At 40.8% G+C, this 27,155-nt stretch overlaps 1 protein-coding gene across 1 annotated transcript; it reads right to left on the reverse strand.

Annotated features, from left to right (window-relative positions):
• Positions 1–2,659: 2,659 nt before the first annotated feature.
• GDAP2 (ganglioside induced differentiation associated protein 2) lies at positions 2,660–26,701 on the reverse strand. The gene is made up of 13 exons (XM_052794386.1): positions 26,485–26,701; positions 24,776–24,915; positions 20,422–20,575; positions 18,767–18,855; positions 16,285–16,361; positions 15,031–15,190; positions 13,183–13,333; positions 12,101–12,177; positions 10,669–10,745; positions 9,963–10,102; positions 9,304–9,358; positions 4,355–4,498; positions 2,660–3,453 (listed from the first exon to the last, which is right to left on the reverse strand). The coding sequence occupies exons 1-13, from the start codon at positions 26,658–26,660 to the stop codon at positions 3,406–3,408; spliced, it is 1,488 nt and encodes a 495-aa protein (XP_052650346.1). The 5' UTR covers positions 26,661–26,701; the 3' UTR covers positions 2,660–3,405.
• Positions 26,702–27,155: the final 454 nt, after the last annotated feature.

The following is a 27,155-nucleotide window of genomic DNA, read 5'->3' on the forward strand; positions in this document are numbered from 1 at the left end:
CATTCAGCACAAAGCTGAGGCAACAGAGGCATATGCGATAGGAAAAATCAGGGGTTTAGGCTACTGCTGGGGAAGAGAAGATACCAGAGAAACTCAGCAGCTCTGTTTTCATTCTAGGATCTTGTAAGCAGGAGAGCACGGGAAAAGAGCAGCTCAGCTTCGACTGTACATGGCAAATCCACGCCAGCTCAATGGCCTGTAGAAAGCTGACATTCTGACTTTGCCCACAACGTTTTGCCACTTCCTACTCCTGTTGTCGCATCCGGTTAAGAAACAAGTACAAAACACAACAGGAGAAGCAGCCACCAGGTACTTTACCTTTCGCTGACTTGGCAATTGCTTCAAACTCTGGCTTGGCCAAACAACAACAGGTAAGCCAAGATACTTTGAGTTGCCTGTCCATGGTCAGACATCACCTTGACAGACTCCGGCTCTTAAGACATCTAATCGCGGTATCAGCAAGGGAATATAGGATGTTTTCAGAAGAAGTGTGGCTAATGAATGCCTAAGCACCACATCTGAGTTTTACTGACAACAACGATGTTGCTCTACTGTCAACATCACACAGGGCATTACAGTGCTAATAACTCATAATTATGCTAATGGACTTCTCTGCAGAGACTCCCCTTTTTAAGCCTGCAGATGGTGTGAAATAGCTTTAAGCAAGGCAATAAAACCTTCATCAGAACTTTTAATTCTGCAGTGACTGCACTGGGTAGGGGTGTTAAAATGCACACAGAGTTATGACATACACAGACTGCCTGCCTAGCCTCTTCAAGAGAAAAGCATTGTAGCCACCCTTAACTAGGGCATGCCAGTGTTTCTCAGCCAAACCAAATGTAGTTCAGCTAGTTTAATGCAATTTTTTTTGTGTATTAGAATTAAACAAACACTTTAATACCAATGATTATCCTGAGCACTTCAATGATTTGGTTTTTTTCACTGGCATGTTACATTTAAAAGTCTCCATTAAAAAAATAAATTGGTAAATTGCCACAACTCCAGACTCGCTGGAAAATGCAGGATCTTTGCAGCACAATGCAGGTCTGTCTTGCCACTGAGATCTGCAAGACTTGGGTAAAAAAAAAAAAATTTAAAGCAAAGTCTTTCAAGGGAAAAATATACACAATAAGATGCACAGTGCCAAGATCTCCTTTTTACTTTGCAAATGCTCTAGAGGCACATTCGCACTTCACTGAGCCAAGTCATTTCTTAAAATGACTGGACTAGGGTTTGAAAAACGTGCAGACTGAGTCCTAAGAAGAACTGTTTAGGTTTTATGACTCTGAGCCATCTGTGAGCTAAAGGGACAGAAACCATCTAAAAACTACGAAGCTGAGAGTTCGGTTTTCACAATATGCTCTGAATCACCTTTAATCTGCCTATTAATTGGACACTGGCTGTTCTGCAACAGCCCCACTGAAAATGCCATGGGTGTGAAAAACAGCAGATGGTTAGTGGGGGTGGAAAGCTATACGAATTGTTAGAGAAGCATGGAAAATTCATTGCTGGCTATAAAAGTCACCAGACAAGGGCAGCTGTAAACAGCTAGGTGAAAGAGGAGGTAGGGACACGTGGTAGCTGCTCTGTATAGACTGTGGCTATCTCCTTCTCAAAAACCACCAGAAAAGTGCTGAAAGAATCACATGTGAACTGACCATAAGGTGCAACGCTCCCAAGTATTAGCACCAAGGTGGTTTTCCATTGTGCCACAGTTTCCACCTTTTAGCAGCACCTTGGATCTGATAACGGAATCACATAAGGACCCTGGGGGACACTTAAAAAGCAAAACCACTTGCTTTTTATATGTTGTAAATGCATGACTATTAAACCCCAGCTAAGCGATTATCTTAATCTGTAACTGACATACCAACATGCAGAGGATAAACCCAACATTAAGCCAGGAGGCCAAGGGAGGAAAGAAAGGAACCTCAGTATGGGCCGTCTTTCACTGCACTCCTAAATTACAAAAGCCCAAACTCTCAGACTGCAAACACAAATTGTGACATGCAATTAGATGACCAAGAGAGGATTTTTTTCCTGTTTACCCCAACAATTTACAGCACCTTTAAACAGGAGGGAGATATGTCTTTCCAATCAACTCAACAGGCATGAATAACTACCTTCTAAGATATCTCAAGATGACTTTTGCTTATGCTTAAAAAAGGTAATTATTGCAGAAGTGGCAGAACAAGCAAAACTGAAGAAGTTTGAGAAAGAGAGAGTAGCAGACACAAGTCAGGGCAGGAAAGCAGCTAGAATGAAAACATGAAAGTGGTACCATCATTTTCATGTTCAGTACTGTTGTGACAATTCTTCCTTCCAGGGATTCCATCATTCTGATTACGTTTTAGAAGGGAGCCTTCTCCCTTTTCTTTTAGCTTTCCATTGGCAGGCTGAAAAACTTTTCACCTCCAGTTCTGTAAGTACTCTGTGGCTGAGCTGTCTTACGTGTATCACGTCTGTCAAGAATCAGTGAGCATCAGTGTAACAGGAAATAAAAGGGACACCAATATCTCTAAGAACCAATCTCTGCCACCAGAGGTTGGGGTTGGAGTCATCGTTTCCCCCTCCCCTCCATACATACTTCAGGCAGATGGCATTCATTTATCATACAAACACATTTGGCCATGTCAAAAGAGAACATAAACAACTATAGTTAGAGAAAAGAAACGGCAAATGCTTTTCAATTTTATTTTTACTGGGAGGGTAGTGGCATCCTGACATGTCACATCATCCAATGAAAACTGACAGGGACTTTATCAAGGCTCCTAGCTCACCTAGCATTTATGGTACTAAGTCTTGCAGTAATCTTGGCTTGGCTGTAGTGCTTTGTTCAGCCTGCAGACATGGCATTCCCAATTCCAGATAGTTTTGCTGGGTCAAGACCAAAGTAATCAGCACTAACAGAAAGGGAAAGTAATCAGATGTGAAACACAGAGACCATATGATGAGCAATGTGTCAGGCTGGTACTGCACAATATTTGTACAGACCTGTCAGAAACAGGTATTACAAATGGAGCTGGAAAATGGTAATAGTTAAAAACATGATCAAGTGCTTTCGATGGATTTCCCAGAAAAGTCTGCTCAGAAATAAATGTAACAGCTTCAAAAAAAAAAAAAAATAAAACCCCAAACCAAAACAAAAACCCAAAGTAAAATGCACCTAGTGATCTTTAAATCAAATTTTCCATTGGATAAATATATTTGAAATAGTTGTACAGTTCACAGTGGCATAAAGTTCTGATTGCTTGAGTGCTTGAAAATATCTCATCAGTAAAAAAATACCAGAGCTGGGGGAGGAAAACCCTCTCTCTGAATTCTGTACATGGGCAAATGCACAGGTTTTGGCAGGCATCAGGTCATTGGATCCATGGGAAACCAGCAGCATCGCAGGACTGCAGATCACAAGTCAGGGGATGGAGGATAAGAAGAATAGTAAGGCCCATTTTCCTACAATGAAAACAGAATGAGCAGTTCAACAAAAGTGTTCTCCAGTACACCTTGGTGCAGTGGATGATGACACAGAGGCAGTACTTCCACAAGTACAGTGACTGCCACAATTCACCCAGGAGAGGACTGTGCTGGAAATCAGGCAAAAATAGGCCTTGGTTTTGCCTCTGTTTTAAGCAAAAAGTGCAGGTTAAAATTTTGCCATTAAGCCAAAGCTGTGATGCAAGGAAACCACAAATGCTAGCACAGCCAGTCACTCAAGACAAAGTTGCTTACACAGACACACAGCTCTGGCTATTACTTCGTAGTTATAGCACATCCTCTTTGGAATGATTTGGCCGATGCAAGCCACATTCATTCCACCATTTGGTGAGAGACCTGGGATGGAGAAAGGAAGAGGAGGAGGGACCAACACAAAGGCAAGGCACCCTTCTACAGTTCCACTTTTCCCCACTGCTTCCCTCCACCCGCTGCCCCCTCCCTTTCCTGCGTGGGACAGGTAGGATGACACACAGTATTTCTTTTTGCAGTCAGTGTAAGTTATATAGCAGGTTATATAACATGAATTTTATCATCTTGTCCACAGGCTCTTAGTGTGTTATGTTACAGTTCTTGGCTGAAGAAAGGTAGTCTGCCTTTTATGCACATAGGAGACTGCTCTATTGGGAAAGGAATCTGCTTCTTAGCCAAGCCCTTTACTTGGACTGATGCAGGAGGAAAAAAAAAAATTAATCATTACTCACAGCAGAACAACTAGACTCTCCAGGAACCCTCCCTTCCTTCTCCCCATTCTTAAGATGTGGAAGTCAGCCCCTTTAAAGCTCTTGCAGAGCAGAATGGGAGAAGCACAAGAGCTACACTTAGGTGCAGAGACTCATGCTTGCCACATGCAATCACTTACCCTGGCATCATACTCAAGGACGAAAGGGGGGAGATCAATCTGCTCTGGGGGTATGGCTGTGAATAACTGCTGAAGGCTTTCCACATAGTGGATTTTGTCCTTTAGCCCTGAGACTGTAAAGGTTGTGAAAAACCATGCTGAGACCTGAAAATAAACACCAACAAAACCAAATTAAGATGGTGCTGTTTCAAAACCTTCAAGTTCAATGTAATACTCCATAGTTAAACAGACTTGAGTTAAACTTGAAGCACTAATACCATGGCAATAACACAACAAGGTCAGGAAGTACACACCGCTGACTGCTAGCAAGCCCTGTCTTGAGAGCTTTCCAGCTAGTGTTTTCTGACTCTACACTCACTCCTCCCCAGCTGCCAGTTTAAGGTCCCTTTCTACTGTATGATAGTGACAGCTATTCTGCTCTTTGTCTTCAAAAAGCCATCAGTATAGTGGCACATTTTCACTTCCTGTTTAGCCAGCTCAGAATATGACCTATTTGACTCTGTATCTGACAGAAGCATTTTCAACACTTTGCCTTCCAGTTTTCACAGAAAAGGCAATCTGAGGGAGAGAAAGAAAGAGACTTTCAGCTGTTCAGGGGTCCTACTGAAATATTCTCTCTGCTTTGGGTTGGCTGAGTGAGTGTGTCCTGTTTCACCACATTTCTTACCAAAGCCTTATCAACTTATTCTACAAGATTTTACTTCAAGTATTCACACCTCTGTCTCTTTTGGATGTAAACAGGATAAGGAATTTTTGACTTGCAAAGTCCAGTAAGTCACCATTGCTACTTCTACAAGTTATTAAATATTCCTGTTTAGATTGACTGCACAAGCTTTTACTTTTGAACCCACTTTCTTCAAAATTAAGCACTATATTACTTTTTGTTTGTTTCTTATCTAGTCTTTCCCTGGCAGACTGAAGGGAAAGAAAAAACCCCACCTATTCTACAGGTCACAAATGCTCATATTAGGGACCACTCACATGGTCCCGGGCAACCAGCTCTTGCTGACCCTGCTTGAGCAGGGGGGCTGGACCAGATAACCTCCAGAGGTCCCTTCCAACCTCAACCATTCTGTGATTCTGTTTGATAGTTGTACTTTGACTGCAGTAAGTTAACAGAAAAGAAGCAACACCACAAGAAAAGCCTTGAGGGAAGTGGGAGTTTCAAATAAAGTAAAACATTAGGTCAATAAAAATGATCTGCCTGAATACAACATTTAAAGAAAAAGCCGATATCTAAAAACTGTCCTGGAATAACTGTGCTGCCTCCTCAAAACAGCGTATTTTCATGAGAAAACAACAACAAAAAAGAAAAAAAGGAGATAAAGAACGGGACAGAATGTTTAAAATAGGTTCATTATTTTAAGGGCAGAATTAGAGATTTATGTTAGCAGAAAGCAGGCAGGCAGATTATTACCGGCATCCATTATTTACCGTATTTTTCTAACAATACCTCTTATGAGTGACACTGGATGATAGTTTAATGAGTGAAAAATACCCCCTCAATCCTGTACCAAAGTAGCATGCATTCCAAGGTGTATTATGAATGACAATGATTAAACATAATTGCTAAGGATGTTTAATGTATAAAAGCCTAATAGGGAATATTTTTGCAGCCATCACAAAAACTGGTATCAAGAAAAGTGACTCCACCCCCCCCCCAGTATACAAGCCATTGCAGTGTGACACATTTTACCCAGTGACACAGAAAAAGGGAGGGTGGCAGAAATGTTTCTAGAGAATTTTTCTATTATCTCCATTCTCAGTAATCACAACTTATAGAAACAGTAATATGAGAGCAGCCATTTCCTTATCGGTAAGAGGACATAGAACTTTAAACTAAACCAAATCCCTGTTAATGCACTGAAAGCAGAATAAGTTATACCAGAGCAGTCAAAAAAAGTTAGAAGTCTAGACATCTGCTGAAGTTTTCTTTCATTTTTCTCATCCTGCAGTTCTGAATCTGAATAAAAGGCTATCGAAGTCACTCTGCCAAGCTACAAAACCACAGGGTTAAAGTGTCAGATGTCTTTCCCTAAAAAAACCAGCGTAACACAGAAAAAGCCTGTCACTAATCTCTTAATTGGGTCATACCCCAAAGAGAAACTTACTAAGATCTGGGAAATTTTATTACAGTTGAAAGGATCTTGTGTAGAAAAAGATGTAAGGGATGTGCAACAACCTTTATATTGGCATCTGATCTCCAGAAACTGCTTTTATGACTGTTACAGAAAAACAAGACAAAAATTGTTCATGATAAATTCAAAGATTATGATGATTATGAATATCGAATTTGAGTATTCAGGTATGTTTCAGTTTTGAAACATTCGTGATTCACAGCCAAGTTACTAAATCTATGAAAACAATTTCTCTTGGTGAGATTTTTCAGATCCAGCCACTGATGCTTCAACTCGGAACACAAGCTCTAAAAAGCTTTGTTTGGAGAGCTCTCAGGACAGGGAGACAAGAGGATTCACACAAAAATGCCCCAAAGAGCCCTTTATTTATATATCAGCAGCTATAGCAAGCAGAAGGACAAGCAGAAGTACATTTACATGCAAGAGTATGAAGGAACTTGTGACAGCACTTCAAGGGTATCTTAATCTAAGGCCTGGCGGTGAAGCGTTCACACAGCAAGAGTTGCTGCCAGCCTAAAAAACTGCTGTTGCCTATGCTGCGATTTCATCATAAGAACGGTTACATTTCAGCAGCACAAAAGCATCAAGTTCTTCACAGGTCACAAGAATGCTCACATCAAAGCATGAATAAAGACAGGATCAGGGTACAAAAATGGATTGTGCAGTGACACACCCTGCTTCAGTTACTCTGTGTTTTAGGATAACTGCTGAACCCTGCATACCAAAACCCATGTATTCTAGACAGGCAATTACCCTCAAAATATACATAATTTAAAACAGTTTCATATCTAGAAACCAAACAAAAGAATCATGGTTGGCACCATAAAGTACATTGAGAACTATGCTTGTTTTCCAGGGGCACGTGAGTTTCCAAGAGACATGATGAAAAGCCTCTGGATCCCTTTTAGCCCAGAAACAAGCAAAGCAACTCTAAGAGATGGCAGCCATCCACTGTGCCAGGATTCAATACTGCTGTAAAATGGACAATTTATATCACAGATTTAAGAATGGGATATATGTACAAGGGTGATGTGTTTGAGAAGCTGCATGAATGCACAAGCCTTCCTCCTGCATTTGAGACATGGTGTATTTTCCACTACTTCTAGGGAAGGAAGTCAATGCTCCAAATAGGAAGATGAATGTGCCAAAACATTTTTGAAGATATTTGAGGCTTCTGAGCTAGCAATCTTCCATGGGGACAACAGCCCTGAAATAGCCAAAAAAGGAGGAGAGAGAAAAATAATTTGTTCTTAGCAGCCACCTTCTCCACCACGACTTTCTGCTGCATATTGCCCATAATGTTTCGTAACCTGATAGTCTCTGCAACAGCCAGCTAGGAAAAAGGCTTGGCAGAAAGACATGGACACACATCCTCTTCTGCCTCCAGTTGTGCTGCTAGAACAGGATACAACCCAATTCTATTTCCAGCAAGAGAACTCTACATCTCTCACCCTCCCTGCTTCCCACCAACTATCTGCTTGCCCCACAGATCTGTCAAGTCCCACCACAGTCCCCAAAGGGAGAGAGAACATGGCAATAGACTGGTGAACACAAGTTCTCATCCTCCAACAAAAAAAACCATTTCTCAACCAAATAGAAATGTATGGGAAGATAGGAGGGGGATAAAATGCTGCTGAGAATCTAAAACACTAGTACTTCTAGCTTCAACTTTTCCACCCAACTTTGTGACCTTAGTAATGTTCTACGCCAGCTCCTACATTTTCAGAAGCAGAGCTGGAAGCTCTAATTCTAGCACTCAGACCTCAGATCTGTACCCTGTCGGAATAATTAATATCCTGACAGAAACTGGAAGGTATGCTGTTGGGAAGCCTCAGTCTCCTGTACATAAAAACAAGGAAGCTCTGAGTCTCATGGTGTCCCAGCTGTGCACATACAAAGAAAGGACTCTTTGGATATTTAGCAAAGAAATTCTTGCTGAACGTGTGCAAACAGATGTTTTTTCCAGGCATATAATTTTCTCACATTTGATCAATGTCAGCAAAGAGCAGAATAAACACAGAGATTAATCTGATGTGAACATGGAGGATCACATTTCTAACTGTCTTAATAGGACAAACAAAAATTTTAGGAAGGCCTGCTGCCGACAGTTCATCTGAAGTATTCCTACTGCTGCAATGTAAGTAGTGTGTATGAAGTACAGAAGGGAGTGAGCTCCATCTTCTGTTGCCCCACACAGATCATAGCCAAGGATAGTATCTTGCTGCTTGACAAGTTCAGTTTTTCATCTCCTGAAGGCTTAACAGGATTTTTCTGCACTCTATCACAAAGGCATTCTTCCCATCTTTTTTTGCTACTCTACACTCTATAATTCTGACTAATCTCATTGCTGCTCGACACACTGTCCTCTGCCCTTACCAGGGCAGCTCTTAAGTGACATGCAGCATACATGCAATACCTCTTGTGGGGAAAGAAAACGTGAACATCCAGGAAACGAGCTTCACAAAAAAGAATTCCAGTTTTTGGTCATGGCTCATCATCCTGCCAACCAGACAGCAGGAAAAAGGACAAAATATTTCTCTTTGAAAGTGACAAGATCCAAAGCTTCCACCTCTCTCAAGAGCACATGCAAAGCAGGGCACAGACAGCTGCACTGCATTGGGGTTCAGCTTATCACTGAGGTTGGAAGGCTACAGCTAGATCAAAGATGGGGATGAACTTCAAGTTCTGAAATCCAGAAGATATGGCCTAATTTTGGAAGTCTTCTATATACCTCCATGTTCCTCATACTAGTCTTACATGCTACTCTGCCAACACCCAAAATACACTTTTCTTTTGTACTATTTACCTCACCTTTGAACGAAATGTTGGGTGGACAAAATACAGTGCCTTCAAGTTCCTCTTGTACCTGGTTCAGAGAAACAAAAAATTCTTTAAAAGTGACTTCTAATTAAGCTCACCTACACAACCCAACTGTCAAAACATAGATCGTTTTGCTTAAGTGTCTCTGATGTAATTTTACGAAGTTAGATCTAATATAAGGGCAGATACCATAAAAGTAAATGTAAACGGAAAAACACAAAACCAAAACCCAGAATGATTATTCTTCAGGTAAAGACATCATAGCCTGCAGTCTTTTATGAGGACAGTGAAAGTTATGGACAGATTATGACTGCCAGTATTACCCAAGCCTCTTCCCTCACAACTAGCAACATACTTTTAACAAAGCTGGGCTCCAGAAGCTCCACCAGTGGGTAGAGACAGACAATACACTCAGTATGCCTCTAACAGCTCCAGAAGGGAAACTGCAGAAGACAGAACTTCCTGGTTTAATAAATGGTTTTGATAGGAAAGACAACATATCTTCCTTCCTCTTGCCTTTGTTATTTATTTAGGTCTTTGTCCCAGCAAAACTCTGTCACAAATAAATGGGAAACCAGATACAGGGAATGACAAACATTTGCACAGCATAGAGGAGGACCAGAAGGGGTTCTTTTCCTATTGACACTCACTTGGCATCAACAACATCATACAGTTTCTTCAAGAAATTAGAGTCTAGTTGATTGTAATCATTTGTGAGTGTATGGAAGTACACCAGGACATATTCCTTCACTGCAATATGATCCATGACGTGGATGAAATACAGAAGAGCCTGAGACAGAAAGAAATGAGATTTCTATTTGCAAAGAACTCTTTCACAGTTGCACTACATCTTAACATGCTTCCTTCAATTCATTCACAAATCAGGAATCATGAGGCTGGATGGCATTCTGTTTCAGCTACAAAAGCAAGGTGAACATTCCAAGTCTTCAACTTGACTGTAATAACTTAGATGCCTTTTTTGTCTAGCTGACCTCACACACTGAGATAAATTCTTGCCTTTTCCATGAAAAACTAATTTGACTTGTTACATTTCACTCTTCATGTCTTGGCAGTTATAGAAGCAGGGTAAGCCTCTTTCTTCTTAAGAAAAAGGAGTCCATGTTAAGCCTGTTTTAATAAAATGGTCCAGTTCCTCCTTGAAAAAAGCCACCCCAACACACACAAAGCTTTATAAGGGAATACATTTTAATCTGTCTATAAAAATAGTTTCTATTTAATTTAAGTCTTCTACAGATAATGTTTCTAGTATTAACACTGAATTACCCTTATAATCAGACTCTTACATCCCGAACATTCATATTCAACCTACACAACTCTAGTTTTACAAAGCCTTACCTTTTCCATGTCTATCAATGTTACGGGGATATTCCTTCCAACCACCACCATCACTGTGCGGCCACAGTTATCTACACCTACAAAAGAAAGAAAAATATGTCTCTCAACTTCTCTCAGTCATGCCAGGTTTTGGAGTTGGTCCTTTTCAAACCAGGGAGAACCAGCCACAGCTAAGAATTTTTGCAACACATCTTAACAGAGGAAATACGCTTAGAGTAACTGTTCTCACTATACCAGTAGCTATTCTGATCCAAAAAAGGGTGCATCACATCTGAGAAACTTAAGTCTTAAGGACTGCAATTTTAGGTTGCCTGTGTATTCCACATTTACCTAAAACCCACATAATAAAATGGTTTTTATTTAAAAAAGACAACCTTCACTTGCAGTTCTACCACCAAAGCAAACTTCTTCCTAGAAATCAAGCTCTAAAATCTAGTGCACAGATTCCCAGAGCATGTGTTACGGACCTCCTGCAGCCCACAGAGCCTTGTCTAAGGCAAGTGAAAGAATTTAAAATCACAGCTACTGAGCAGAAAGTATCACACAGCCTTGGTATTTGCACAAAGATCAAGGAAAGCATCTGGATTTTCAGGAGGCCAAAGATAACAGCCAAAGTACTGAACGGATTTCTCTGCAGAAACACAGCTATGCTTTCGAGAGCCTGACTACTTGCTTGTTTCTTCCCATCATGGTGCAAAGCAGCAATAAGCCACTGGGACTATGGCAAGTTTTTATGTCTGAGTATGATGCTACCTAACGAGTAAAACTGAACTGAAGAGTACAGATTCCCCATCTCTGCCTCTCAGGCTGCAAGGACCTCGCAGCTATTATCTTCCACTGAACTCTCCATTGGGTTATCGAATCTCTCCCTAATCTCCCCATCTAGTGAACTCAAGGTTACAAGATGGGCTGCCCATGGTACACAGCCATTAGTACTAGGAGACACATACAGAGGAGAGCAACACAAACCTAACCTGAGGGAAATAAAGCAAGCCATTTTGTTCAGGAAAGCCGTATTAAAAGTTGCTCTGGTAACTGCTTATTCTCTACATTAATCATCTGAAAGCAACATTCATTTTTTTGTAACAGAAGGGTGGAGATAGTTCTTTTGGTCTGAATTCTCTCATACAGAGCACCTTATGCATTGGCTTAATCTAACAGTACTGATTTACATCTAAAGCTACAGATAATTCAGGATGTGCATGTATCCTCAGATTGTTAAAGCAGAGCAGTTTGGGAGTTTACCACACAGTCTTTCAAAGCCAATCAAAAGAGGATTCCTGCTTTACTGCAGAGATGTTGTCTAGTTCTTGGCCAGGCTTCTAGCTTAATAACATGGCTTATTTTACATGCAAGTCCAAAGAAAAAATATTTTTATTTTGTATTTTTACTTTAAGACAATATGCATCAGTGATTGGTACCCTGAACTTACCTGTCTGGTACAAGGCTTTAAGAGAAGCAATATCAGAGAGGTCTTCAGCTCTTGCCTGACACAGCCAGCGATTGTAACTAGAAAGTTAAAAACATCTGGTCAGATCTAACCCCCCTTTGGATCGGTACTAGGAGCCTGAAGAGGTATATGGGAAGGGAAGGACAAAACAAGCTATTTCTGACTGAGTCCTCTCTCTAATGCTGTGGTTTTCTGACCTATGGAGCAACTATCAAGTTGTTAAAGAAAGAATTGTTGAGAGAAAGAAAAACAAACCCCAAAACATTTGAGTGTCTTAGTTACATACTCAGTGATTTTCACTGGGGCAATGAATACACACCAACTAGTAACTATAGTAGCATTGCATTTGGGCTGAAGAGATTTGAGTTTTTTCCATTTAAATACCTCAGTGTCAGTGTTTAAAAATAGGGGAAAAAAGACAATTTCTTTAAAAAGTCTAGAACTCGAACACAACTATGCAGCAACCAGTGTCACATATGGATTCCCTCCTCCCCCTGCCTTTGAACGGTGAACAACTTAGTGCCTCATCTGACAAGCCAAGCCAAGCATCATGCCTCAAGAAGACTCCAGCATGGAACTGGCTTCTAAGAAAGCAATCATGCACATTAGGGTTAGCAGGGGAAAGAAAAAAAAGAAAAAAAAAAAAAGAGGAGAAAAGCCTCAGCATTCATTTATCTATCTTTCTGTTTTGAAAGACGGAAGAAAAATGTTTTTGCTACCTGCCCAGAGCCTCAGGAGCAAGTGGGCAGTATTGAAAGCAGGTGACCCCACTACAGAACCTGGTGACAAAACAGTGACATCTGGTGGCAAAGAGATAAGGCAGCTGGTCGGATGCACTGGCCACGCTAGCAGGTTCATCACTAGCTTCCTTCTTCCTCCTACTGCCCCTTCCCTTCTCCCTTCAGGGCAAAAAGGCTACCGCAGCGATCCAGGGTGACATCAGGCTTTATCTGTATTTCCTTGCCAGATGATTAGGCTTTACAGATAACAAAATCATCATAAGGGTTGGTCCTCTGAACAGCTAACTGAACACAAAACATTCACACAGACAAGGAAATTCTCACTTCCTCTGATGCTGTTTTTGCAGTGCTGCCTCTGACAACTGTCCCTGAAGGATGAGGCGTCTCTGTTTATCAACGTCTCCCTCCATGCGGGCAAAAGCATGGGAACCAATGAAAGACAAATCTGCCTCCAGACCCTCTTCATCTGAAGCATCTGCAGTAGAAACAAAGGTAATGTAAAATGTTCAAGCTGCGTACAAGACAGCAATGCTGCTGATGGATTGCTATGTATCTCAGTGAGCCAAACCAGTCATCATGCTACAAGCTAACACAAAAAACCTGTAACATGCCATGATGTGGCTCTGATATCTCACCAGTACCACTGACAGATTATAGCATGTGACTGATAACTACGGACTCCCTTAAAATGTTGGTTTGCCTGGAAACTAACTGGGCAAGTCCTAGTCATCAGCTTGTAACAAAGGGATAACGGTTAACTCTCTCAAAAAAAACAAGGTCTGGAGAGAGTGACTTGGGCTTTACAGCTGTCCTACTTGCCACGGGGCGGGGGGGGGGGGAAGTAGGCAGAGGGACAGATGCTGCAGCTTTATTCAGTTTAGATGTACTGTAAAAAGGGCTCACTTTTTATATCATTGACACTGCTTGAACAGATGCTGTAGAGCTGGCAGTAAACTGAGTTTACATATTTTTATAGTATCGTTTACAACATGACTGTGTGATGAAATAAAAGAGCACAGGCTCGCTTGATGGTGACAATAGCAGAATGCTCCACTGAACTTGATGTCATCAAGGAATATTGCTAAAGCTTCTAGCACTACCTCTCTGGGCAATCTGGATGGGAACAGAGTATCCCCATTTTAGTGTGACACGCTACAGTAGCAATGGGACAAAAGTGCAGGATTCCGCTATATCCATTTGCTCCTACATATGCAAAAGCAGTAATTTCACAAATTAGTAGCTAGTGGTTGAATGCCTCACACTGATCAGCCACAGCTGCAAATACCACTCTAACCAGCAGTTTGGACAGAGGGGGAAAAAACCCCAAAGACTGGGGTCTGATTAGTAGGAGTAGGTACATCATGTATCAAACTGTGGACAGGAAAATTAAGTTGTCTGTATCCTCACTGCATATTCAGCCTTATCCTAACTGGCCGTGCAAAAGTAAAAAACCTTTGAAACCCATTCCAAGTTACCTGCTTTTGATAGTTTAAGGCTTTGCCTGAAGAAGTGTAAAACTTTCACAGCACTGCTTAATATGCCCATCTATATATTAAATTGTTTTGCCATATGTATCTCATCTCTTCAACCCTGACATCTAGGCAACCTCTTTATGAACAAACTTCTTCACTGAGCTTTGACAGCCATTTCCCAAACACCGATCTCTGGGTTGATCTAGTTCTTCTATCTTTTGGGGAGTTTCTGCTAGTTTTCATTGAGCATCTACTAGTTTGATGCACATGCTGTATCAACAGAATCTTATAATTTGAGACAACATTTGCTAATATACAAGATAAAAAGGCATTATTGTTAATGGTCTAAGTTAGGGGCTGCACAAGATTCTGCAAAAAACCCGCAAAGGTCCTCAACACTTTGGGAGAAAACTTGCAAAGTGAATGAACTACCCCACCTCTCACCACAAGAAAGAAAAAGACAGAACAGCAGCTCTACCACATCCTCTAACCACCTCACTCTACACAACGAGGCAGAAAGCAGAAGTTACTGCTGTGGCACACATGAAGCCAATGAGACAGCTTGATGACTGTAGTCATTATAGCCTGCCTTAGGTGAGGCAGGGTGGGAAAACATCTCTCTGCTTCCCACGTGCCTTTTCTGTTTTTCCATCGACTTTCACACAGAGATACTTATTCCAAAGTTCAGTTAAGAACTTACCATCCGGGACACCTGGCTTTTCAGTAATCCTGATCTGCCGCTCTGGTACTACAGGCTCCCCTTCTGCATTGCCAATATCTGCAGGGAGGTAAGGCAAGGATTGTATCTCTTCTTCCAACGATCTTGGAAAATACAGAGGCAGCAACTTCTGGTAAGTGGCCTACGAATAAGAAAAATGCGTGAAGGGTCTATCACGCATCCTTGTGCTTCAGTTAAGTAACACCTGCCCTTGTAGTAGGGACCTCCTCAGTGGTTTGGAGGCAAAGTACCGCTTCCCTCAATGGCTTCTTTTGGGCTGTTACCTGGCAATAAAGGCAGATAACCTTTATCAAGGTTAACTTTTTTTTTTTTGCCACACTGGCAAATGCCCTTGAGATGACCCCTGCTTTAACCTGCATGAAATCAGGTAGATTGCAGATACTTTAGCTTTAGAATGAAGTTACAATATGCATGGATGACAGACTTCAGCAAAGGCTGCTTATATTAAAATGCACCACTACACAGATCACCCTTAGTGATCTGACTGGGAAAAAAGAAAAAGCAACAACCAACCAAGACAAACCCTCCCCACATGGGGGAAAATAGTGAAAATCTCTACTGAACATTGCAATACTTCACATTTTCTCTCCAACTGATTAGCAGTTTTACAACACCCAACAAGTTAGTTATTTTCCTCATCCAGATGCCACAGAAACAGAACACAGTGTGGGTGTTCTGCCCAGGAACTGCCATTAGCAAGTCTGATAAACAAGAGAAGTCAATATTCAAACTGCTAGCATCTGTCTGAACACAGATCATTAAATGTCAAGCTTGTCATTTCAACAAGCCAGTAAGCAATGTTTAAGATGTTTGTAGGTGATCTGTGGGCATGCTAAACTGGCCCTTTTAAAGCACAAGGGAAGCAGCATTGTGTAAAGCAGGAAATCTTGTATGAGGAATTTCCTTTCTGGCTGGCAGATACCATCCAGCACAATTGCATGCTAAAACCTCTAGTACTGGTTCCTGTCCACGGCTCAGGAACACGTAAGCCAGAAGTGGAAAGATTCTGAACACATCCATAGTGACTGCTAAGAGCATAAACAGTACTGGAAAAGATGCTATGCTAGTAGGAGACAGAATGATGCTGTGGGACCAAAAGTCTATGTGATTTGAAGGGGAAATCCAAATCCTGCTCTACAATGCAGGAGTTAATATTGCTGCAGAGAAGACCAAACATGCCCATGAATTTTGGTGGAATGAATGTCAAGGAGATACCTCTTCAAGCTCAGAGACTGCAAACACCACCTTCTCCAGAGTCTCTCCGTGAATCTCCAGGAACCTTCTAACTGTGCCTGCAAGGAAGAAGATTAAATGTAGTTAGCAAAACAGGAGGAGAAACTTACACACATGACTACAAGTGAGGAAGTCAGAGTGCAGAATGGAGACACATCTCTCTCCTCATACAAAACAGCTCCACAGGCTGTATGCAAGTGTGGATTAAGTGGTAGCTGAACACACCAAATGGATTGTTGGCCGTATTGGAAGTTCCATCTCCACTCTCTCCTGCTGCTCACTTTAGAGATGGATACAAAAGTCTCTCTCCGATTTTAGCTTACTAGGTATTCCTCAGTCTGTGGAATGTGATTCTACAGACCTGCAAAATCAAGCCAAATCTTTCCTTTAGAGAGTCCCGTGCAAATTGTCAAAACCAGACGTTCCTAGAACAACTCATCGTGCCCTAAGTTATCAGGAAAGCAAGATGATAAGCCAGCTACAGCAAAGCTGGTACAAGACAGAGTCAGCCACACAAAACCTCTGGGGTCAGCCACGCGGAAGAGGCATATAAAAATTATATTTGTAAATCATGAGAGAATTTATTTCCTCTATTAAATTTTTTGGACTCCCCCAAAGCTTTAGCATAATCCAGGGACACAGTCAAGTTCCTAAGCATTTGCAGCTGAGGGGAAAAAAAATATTTTGTAACCAAGCTCCCAGTCAGACATATCCTTGTACAGATGAGGTCCTTGAGCTGCAATAATCTTGACACACGTCAGGATTTTCAAGTGCTTTCCTGTCAGACTGCCAAGAGAGAAAGTGTCCAAACAAATAGGTTGGTCTAACAGTATTTTATCAAGAGGCATATAGCCCTACAGAGACAACAGAAGAGAGCAATAAAGGAAAGAAATCTACTCTACAGAGAATACATTAGTGTGAGTTCTTCAAGAAACAGCAGAGGAAAAAAAAAACAAACAAAGAGCTATTTTCAAATACTTCCCATACAGAAATTCACGTGTAATTTGGTTGACCTGCACCACTACTTTGTGGGACAAATGCAGTTGTGCGGTTCCACAGTAAACAGTTTTCTGAACCTATGTGAGCAGATGTTTTCAGATGTCTCACTCAACAGCCAGATAGCAGAGAAAACCAGGGACTAATCTGCTTCTCCAGTGTCAGCACCTCTGCTAAACAGAGGGTAAGAAAGATTTCTGCAGTCAGCCTGCACAGCAAGATTAAAACCCACTCCTTCTGTCTGCAACAACTTTCCTATTGAGCAGGACTACCATGCAGGAAGGTCCAGGGACTGGGTGGTGGTGGTGGAAAGCAGACAGGAGCAGGCCAATAGAAATGAAAAAGTCTAAGAAATAGGGAAAAGTAAGAAGGAGGCAAGTATATAATACTCTTTTCTGACAACTTTTCTATTCTTTAAGTATTTTCAGCCTAGGAAATTTTCTGATTTGTTTTTAGTAGCCTTCATTTTTTTCTTTAATATAGTTTCCTCTTGAACCCAAACAAGTTTGAAAACTTTTAACATCTACAATGCTTTTTGGTAAGAAGTTCCATAAAACAAATAGTGTAAGCATAAGAACCATTTCCCCTTGTTTGTTCTGAACCTGATTCATACTAGCATTGTTTGAAGGTTCTTATTTTGGGAGACAGTGGACAGCTGATTCCTATTCACCATTTCCATGCCACTCATGAGTTCATAGACATCTATCACATTTCCTTCAAGTTCAGCATATTCCAGTCTGAAAAAGACTTTAGCTTACTTAGCTATTTCTTGTCTTTCCTTATTCTTGTTGACCTCCAACTTCCAGTTCTACTACATTTTTCTTTTTGAATGTGCAGCTTTAAAGGGTGGACAAAAACCAGATTTAGAGTACAACATTGTTAATTTTGTTGTGTCTTACTCAGCTGCTTGTTTTGAACTCCAGTGAGCTGTTGTTTCCATGGAACTACTATAATCTCAAGATTTTGCTACCTAGGGTTAGCCCACCATTTTGCATGTGAAAGCAGAAGCACATAGGGGTGGGTCATCAGGGGAAGAATATCACTTTACGTTTGGATATGCTGATGACACTAAAATGGCAGATGAAATTCACTCTGTTGCTTGAGGGTCTGTCTACAGCTATTCAACAGTAAGGCCTCATCTTTGCTATTCTGAATAATTTTCTATTACCAGCAAACTCTCTCACCTCACTGTTCAGCATCTTTTCCAGGTTATTAATTAATATATTGAAGACTGCAAGTTCCAGCACAGATTCCCATGGATCTTTACTGACGACCTCTCAACAGAGAAAGCATTGTTTGTTTTTATACTCCATTTTCTGATCAACCACAGAAGGCCTTGCCTTTTTACAGCCTCTAACAAACTAGAGCCCCCTAAAAAAAAGGCTTCCTGTATCAACAGCAGTCAGTCAGAGGCAAGCAATCTGCTGAATACTGCCATCCAGTTTATGTCACTTTCCAAGAAACTTACGCAGTGCTATGTGGGTTGCATCCTCCAAGGGGTAGCATCTTTTCAGAGAGTTAATGACACAAAATCCTACGGAGCACATTGCCTGTTCCCTGAAATCCAGAAAAAAAGAAACAAATGAATAGATGGTCAGAGGAGAATGAATGTCTGTCAGTACAGTAGATAACAGCAGTACTTTTTTTCCTGCCTCTATGCAGCAGAAACCCTCTTTCAGGTTTTTGCAGGATTCTTTCCTGGTAAGATGTATACATACCACAATTAAGCAGAGAAGGAGAGAACCATTAATGATTCCACACTGTTTCCTCTTGTGTTTGCTATCAGATTTCTCCTCCTACCTCAGCTATGTTGTTCCTGCAGTTTCTCATATTCTGAATGAAGAAGTTCTTCCCTCAAGCTCCCTGCAATCCTTTCCAAAATACTTTCCTTCCAGTACAGGACTCACAGTGAGGAGGAGGAGGGGAAAAGAAGGTGCTCTTTATTGCAGACATTCTCCTGTTCCTCCACCTGACCTATCAGTTGTTTTTTTAGAGGTCTGGACACAGACCAAGGTGGCTTCCTCAATCTTAGGTATGATTAGACAATCATTGGCATGGAGAGATACATACTTTAAAAAAATCAGTAAGATGCTTCCAGCAGGGAGCCACATTTTTAGAAGAGTAAAGCAGAGGTGTTGCCAACAGTCATCAGAGGAGTCTGAGCAAGCTCAGAGCTGGTAGACAAATTCACAAGCATCAAAAGTTACTCTAGAGAATAGATTGACTGAAAGGCATTCAGAATTCAGTAAGCAGAATTATTAGAATTTTTAAATTGTTTTTAACATGTTTCAATCCAGGCCTGACCTTGCTTGTTACTTCTGAAGCAGAACAAAACTGGCACATACTAGAAAGCTTAGCTGTAATCTTGAATATTAAACAGTTACTATTGCACTGTAATGCACAGTCCAGACTTGGAAGAATTGATCTTCCCAGCCCTAAGAAATTGTTAAGTATATTTTCTGACATTGCTCTTGTTCAGGGGTTTTTTTTTGGTGACTACTACCATTACAACAGCCATCACAGAAGAATAACAGAATACAGGAAAGAACACAGAAAAACAGAAAGAAAAAAACCTGTTAGCTAAGAGGAAGTAGAAAATGCCACAGATGAAAGAGAAAAAAACTACAAACCCATCTGCAGCAACTATGGATTTAGAAATAACCTTGCGCCCTGACTCAGAATTTTAGATGGCTGTCGTACGAAGGCAGAGAGGCCAAATACATGAACTGATACAGCAGTCAGATCTGCCTGTGGGTATGTCCACATGGCTGCAGAGACACATGAAGTTGCTGCTTGAGCAAGCTCGTTTAAAGCTTTTCGCAGCACAGAACCCAATGCAATTATCAATGCTGCTTCTCCTCAGAGTAACTGAATGCTGCAGAGCTCTAGCTACACTGTTTCAGGACTTGAATCAGCTCAGATCTCTCTGCACATTTTACCTACACCGCAACACAGATAACAGGCATGAAGTATTCCACGAAGCCGCTAATGTTCTCATGTCCTTAACCAAATCCACTATACATGAGAAGATATTCACAGCCATTTGGCCTCTGTGCAGACCCGAGTATCTAGAACAGATGTGCCACGGATGGCAAACCCTCATGTAAGTTGCCGTGTGCTTACTTTGCGAGCTGCAGGACATTGCGGTAACAGCTGTATAGAGAACTCTCGGCTGCGGTGCGATACCGGCTTTTGTATTTGGGTCCCACTGTGTGAATGATGAAACGTGCAGCCAAATTAAATCCTTTGGTGAGTTTAGCCTCGCCTGTCCTGCACCCTGAAAAAAAAAAAAACCAAACAACCCAAAACCAAACCACAAGGATAAATGTCAATGTCGTGATAAGAAAGCTAAAAGTATTCAAGTCCTTGACTATCTCCGGAGTCAGACAACTCCACTTCATATATAGAAGTCAGTGTTTTAGACATCAAATACTAAGGATGGCATTCTATCTTTTAACAGCTGCTTAGTATCACCTAGTCAGGTTGAGGAGGCAAGAACTGTGCTCACTCCTCTCAATTTTAAACCTATGCATATAAGGACAAACCAGAAATTGCTAGATATGCTGTCTTAATCGCAGTGCTTACTAAGCTACATACAAAGCCAAAGGGAGAAATGATTTAACAACGTGCAGAGAACTGAGGCACAAATATGCTATACAATCAGCAATAAAAAGTCCTTCTGAATTTAACAACTTGGTTTGGGGAGATTGCTTTTTGGATTAAAGGACTACAAGTCTCCTTAATCAAATCCACCAGTGTTGGCAAAGCTATAAAAATGAATAGATCAAGCACTTGTTTCATCTACACTCCCAGCACAAGGTAGCTTGCTTTGTTTTGCAAGTTTCCTTGTGTCCACAAGGCAGAAATATGATTCTCATGGAGATCATACTTTCTTGACAGACTAGATGTCTAGTCTCTAGGCAAGGAAGTTCAAGCAACACATTTAATTGTTACATTCACAGCACCCTCCAGTTACATACTCTAGGATCATGTACTGTGTGCCAGCATACTTTACATCTTTACCTCTTTTTGGTTTTGACTGCCCTTTGGTTATCCCCTGCAAGTTACTCATACTTAATTCCTGCAATTTTTCACAAGGGAAATCAGTTTGTCAGAACCTTTGATGACATCCGTAGACCTCTCTATTCCCTTCAGTTTGTCAATACATTAGTGATAATGAAAAATCCAGGAACAGCTACTGTGTTTGAAGTCTGTTTTTAATTCGGCACCTGGAAGAAAAGTCTGCTAACTCTCCCCTTCTTCACCCAAGTCTAGTCTGTTCCAGTTCTGGACAGCTGAAGAAGTACTTCTAGTCCTTCTCTTTCCCTGCCCTCAAAGACAAGTATTTTCCACCTTCTTCCTTCTGCTTGTACAGCTGCAGTTCAGCTTTCTGATCTGGCTGAAAACTAATATTTTCACTGGATTAGCTTTCAACCTGATCTTATAGGTTGCTAGTGCCCACGAAAAGGAATGAGATGCAAACAAGCGGCTGTGACCACCCTTCTGGCAGCAGCACTGCAGGAGCTTGGCTTAAGTCAACCATGAAGCTGCCCACTGAATAGGAGCATTCACCTCTCCCACTCCACTCTGTTCCTCGTGGTGCTCAGGCAGGCTATCAGCATGCATGAAAGCGTATTTTATGGCAAGAGACATTCCAGGTTACGAATCTCTCTTACTCAAAACTTTAAGCATGTCTTTTTAATGGCAAGAACACGTTGCCTTTAAGCCAACATCTTGTAAACTTTTTAATCCAGTAAATCACGTCGTTAGCTTCTATAGACCTCCACCTTGTTTCTTCTGGGTTAATCAGAAGGAATATAACAGCATGCTAAAACTAAGCATACTCTTCTGAATTACTGCCATCTTCTAAGACACCTCATCTCAAGAGAGCAACTAAATAAGCACAATATGGAAAAAGCAGAAGCTAAAACTGAAACACTTAATATATCAGATATCAAGTTACTATTCTTCCTCTGTGGTCCATCCAAGTCACACAACTTGAAAAGAGCAAGCAAAGGCCAGTAGGAAAAAACTGTCTTGTGAAAAAGAATTAAGCAAGTTTGACTGAGGCATAGTTGTGAATTCAGTAGGGAAACTAATAAATTCAGACAACCAGATGTAGCATCAGTAATCTCTAACTACACTTACATCACACTTAGTACTTCCCAATGCCTTCTGCCTGGAGATCTCTACAAAATTTCTAAAACTAAGATGACCAGCAAGTATTATTCCTATTTTAATATACAGGATGAGGTGAGCTAGTAGAGTGAGCTGCACAGGTCAAGGTCTGTGGCAAAACTCGGAACAAAGTCAAGACCTTATTTTTTTATCTGGTGAGATTTCAAACATTAGAACAGCTTGTCTCCAAGTTTAAAATGGAAAGTCTGAATCCTCTATATGATGTGTGCAGCAGAGAAAAAGTCTCACTGGAGTTGGAAGACTACTATGCATTGCTGTTACAGAAGGTCTTTATTAGACTGCAACAAGTATGTGTTGATAGGCAAGCATATATCAATAGCACTTCATTTGCAAGCCTGGGCCCTTGGCTACAGTATTTCTGTGTGAATCAAAACTACACACTGTTCCCAGGAATGCACAAGTTAACTGAGCCTTTAAAAAAGCACAAGCCTTTAAAAGGTCAGCACATCACATGCTTTAAGATCACGATTTTTCTTGGATTCTATGAAGTATGAATATATATCAAGCAGCAGGAATAAAGCAGGAGAGAACTAACTGAAAAACACCACTGCACCCATTTTACGGCTTTAGAGCAAAGACCATACATTTTCACTTCTTCCCAAGAACATTCTCCTATGAAAAAAAGTTCAAAGTTCAATGGGAAAGACTGCAAAAAGGAGGTAGAGGTGACAAAAGAATCATAAATTAATTTCTTAACTAAGCTCCCTTCTGCTGAAGTGACAAACACATTAAGGGTGCACAAGCGCCAAAGCTGTAACCCAGTCGCTCTTTCCTCCCCCACACAACATGCCAGTAGAGTGTCACAGAAGAACTGATTTCTGAAAAGCTTGTCACAAGATTAAAAGGAAATTATCACGTACACAGAGTCGTGAACCTGCAGAATGTATTACAGAGAGAAGACATCAGTGTCATCACAGGGGTAGAGAATGAAAAACTACATACAACTCAGCATGGTAGAGGGGAATTTAAGCTAAGCCCAACTTTTACAAATAACTCCCTACAAAGCTGACAGATCTCAGATTTTAAGGATTCCTTGAAACGTTGTCCCTCTCTTCCCACCCCACTCTGCACACAAGAAACTCAAGTTTATTTTAGAAGAGTTCTGGCATACACAGCAGGGTCCTAACTATTCTATAACATCTGCTGTATTTTAACCGTTGTTTCCACCTGAAGGACACACTGACTTTTCCCTCTCCTACAAAATGGTTACTCTTCCTCCTGTTTTACTTCCAGGTTACTCATAAAAAGCAAGCTGAATCAGCAAAATACGATTTTATAAAAACAGAGGCTGTCTATTCAATCGTAGTTTAAGCTACTGAGGGTTTGTATTAGAAACATTATGGCTCTTCTATCCATTTTGTTACTGCACGATAAGGAGATAGAGCTGTTATGCAAGAAAGTGAGCAGTCCTACTCAGGGATCAGTTGGGTCTCAAAATTCAGCTCAGTACCATAGCTACTAGAAACGTGAATTCTTAACTGCAAACTATATCAGACTTCTGTATAACCTTGGATTACTATAAACTCTTCATTCCTCACACACAACATAAGGAAAGTCTTCATCTAACAGGGACTGGAAATAAAGTTGAGCATTTGCAAATTTCATTATCAGCCATAAACCCTGCTAATAAAGAATCTAGGTAAAGCAAATCTCATCCATTTCCAGAACAGCCTTCCATCAGGGATGGTCTTGTGACTTTCTAATAAAACCTTTTGTTGTGCAGAAGAGGCAAATGAACTGAACAATTTAAGCAGTCACTAAGACTTTACTTAGACATGCAGCGTTTTATCAATCCATTTGTTATTGTCATAGTTTCCTGAAAGACTTTGTGTGTATATTAAAATACACAAAGTGTGTATTAGAACCCACTTAATTTCTGCAACGGTGAACTTCAGTTCCTGTCTTCCACAGTGTATATGCACTGAACAGGATAAGAGAAAAATCCGAAGATGTACAAGACTGGCCCCTCAAGAAAATGCTGTGATAAGCTAGCTACTCTAAGAGGCTTCAGATAACAATGGGAATTATTGTATTGCAAAGTAATGGTTCGCAACTCAAATACCTGCCACAGATTTCAACGATCTGTAACCTGAATGGCAAAAGAGAAGAGGCTAGTTTGGTGCATGTTTCCTCTATTTATTTCAGATTAACACCAGATGTTGAAGGGGGACAAAAAAGAAAGCTATACCTTGATTTTAGTTTATGCCCAAATCCTAATGCTTTGTACTATGCAAGGACCATAGATTTCAATAAGATAAAAATGTCTCCAGCCACTTACCTTTGAGCTTCTGGAGTTCATCTCTCAGGTCAGGCCCAGCATGCATGAATATACTTTCAGATACTGGATTCTTATCAGTGAGAGACTCATTACTGGTGTTTACTATGGCTGTGCAGTTCAATAATGCTACATCTCCTTTCCTGAGGAAACAAGGAAGCAGGTTATTGCAGGCTAAATGTACAATTAAGCAGGATATTCTCAAATAAATGCTGACAAGCAAGGAAATGCCAAGTTAAAGGAAAAGCATTAACAGTACTCCAGTGCCCACATAGCGTAGCGTACCCTGACATGCTCACCATGCAGAATCATCCTTTGCCTCTAACTGATGAAAAAGATTGCATGCAACCCGTCATTTCCTCAAAAACTCCCAGCCTCAACAGTAACTTAGTGATGTAAAAAAGACAGTGTTGTAGTTGTATGTAGGGCAGTTTAACTAGCAGAACATGCGAAGCAGCGTGCTAAACTGATAGAGCGTAATGTGTTCCAAAACACCATGTATTCTCTCTTGGAGACAAGAGGACAGTCCTTGTGGTATATTAATTTCAAAACTTCAACAATTTTTTCAATGTACTTTTTTCAGTTTGCATACACACTATTCAGGGCACCTTACTGCTGCTGCTCCTCCTCAGACCACTGAGGATCTAGAGTGACACCGCAGCTAGACAAGTTTTCATTGCTTTTGTTCCAAAATTGTGAACCCGCAATTTAATCATGTTCATTCTGCTCTTCAAGGATCAGACATGCAGAAGATAAACAAAGCAGAGATGCATAAGAGACAACGGAGTAGCAGAACTCTGACCTGCTTTTTGTCACAGCAGCAGCCATTAGAGATTTTGGGATCAAAGAGCATAGGAAGGGAAATAAAGATTCCCACGCACAGGGAGAGATTCAAGTAACAGTTGAAATTGCACACATTTATTACACCCGAGCCCAAGTCATAAAGAGATGTTTAACCTTTTACTTCTCTCTCTCTTTAATTAATCAGGTTCAGGAAATCCATGAACAGTCCTATTTCCTTCATGTATTAACCAGATTCAGGGATCAGCCTGAACGTCTTTCTGTGTCCCTGAGAAATCCTTCTCTCTTCACATTGATTAACAAAGAGTTACTCATCTAGAGAGCAGGTTCAAGTATCTGAGTTACAGGAAAGAAAAACTGATGGAGTAAGTTCACCTCAGCACACTGTAATTTATCAATAGATTTTGGCAGAAAAACATGGAGACAGAACACACAATATGGGGGGCGGGGGGTGGGGAGGGGAAGCCCAAAGCAAGCCACTAGAACCACATGAAAGAAAGAAATACTGATCAAAACCAGAAAAGTGAAAGCAGAATAAAGCCAGCAAAGAAAGAAAAAAAACTAGTAGACAGCAAGTATATTTTTTTAAAAATTCAAAAAAACTTTTATCAAAGTACCCAATTAGGTATTGATGTTAAGCGTACAGTATGACAGTAGGAAATACAGCTCCAGTCAGTTGCATCAAGGAATGCCTATGAACATGCAAATTACAACCTATGGTGGAGCAAATCTCAGACTTGCAGATTTACAGTGAACAAAAAGATTACTTTCTTCCCAGACCTGTAATGTTTGATTCAAGAAAAGAGGGCTTGAAGACTTTATTCTATAGCAGTGATTGTTACACGAGGCAATTGGATCCCGCAATAAATGGAGAAGAGATGGCAAACACACCAGAGCCATATGCAACTTACCATAAGATTATTTTCGCATTGATGTCTTTCCTGTAGGGAAAAGGTGATCTAACATCATCTTGAGCTTTTTCAACAGGATTTTGGTGAGGGTCCAGCTGCTTAGCCTCATAGGCATCAGTCCAGCCTGGCAGACTGTCAACATCCACAAATTGGGAAGGAGCACCCAAGGGATCCATGGAATGGAAACAACAACTCCTTTCCTCTGCTAACTTGTCACACTCCAATTCTCACTGGAGTCTTCCAGGTGCTTTAAAGGAAGAAAATCAAACCAGGTCACCAGCTGTTCACCAAAAGGGATTCCTGTAGAGCCAGACCTTTCACAAGAGCGCAATGCAATTACAGGTACCAGAAAACAGAAAAACAGATTTCCAACTCAATCGCTCCCTTTCTGTTTTATTATCTGTATGCAAAAAGCCAATGCAAATACTTGCAGTAAGACAAACCTTTTCCAATAGTGCAAGATGAAAACACCTCCTCTATTAAATTGGTCCAACTGGCTTGTGCATTTCAAAAATGCTGAAAACAAATTCCCAAGTGTAGAAAGGACCTTACTCTTTCTGAAAATTATTATTTATCTAAAAAAAAAGCAAATTTGTAGCAGGGTATGTATAATCTATCTCTTCAGAGATTTTGGTCTAGCCCTGGGTCATACTTTAAAAAAAAACCAAACA

This window comes from Harpia harpyja, chromosome 8 (assembly GCF_026419915.1).
Source record: "Harpia harpyja isolate bHarHar1 chromosome 8, bHarHar1 primary haplotype, whole genome shotgun sequence".
Taxonomy (NCBI): domain Eukaryota; kingdom Metazoa; phylum Chordata; class Aves; order Accipitriformes; family Accipitridae; genus Harpia; species Harpia harpyja.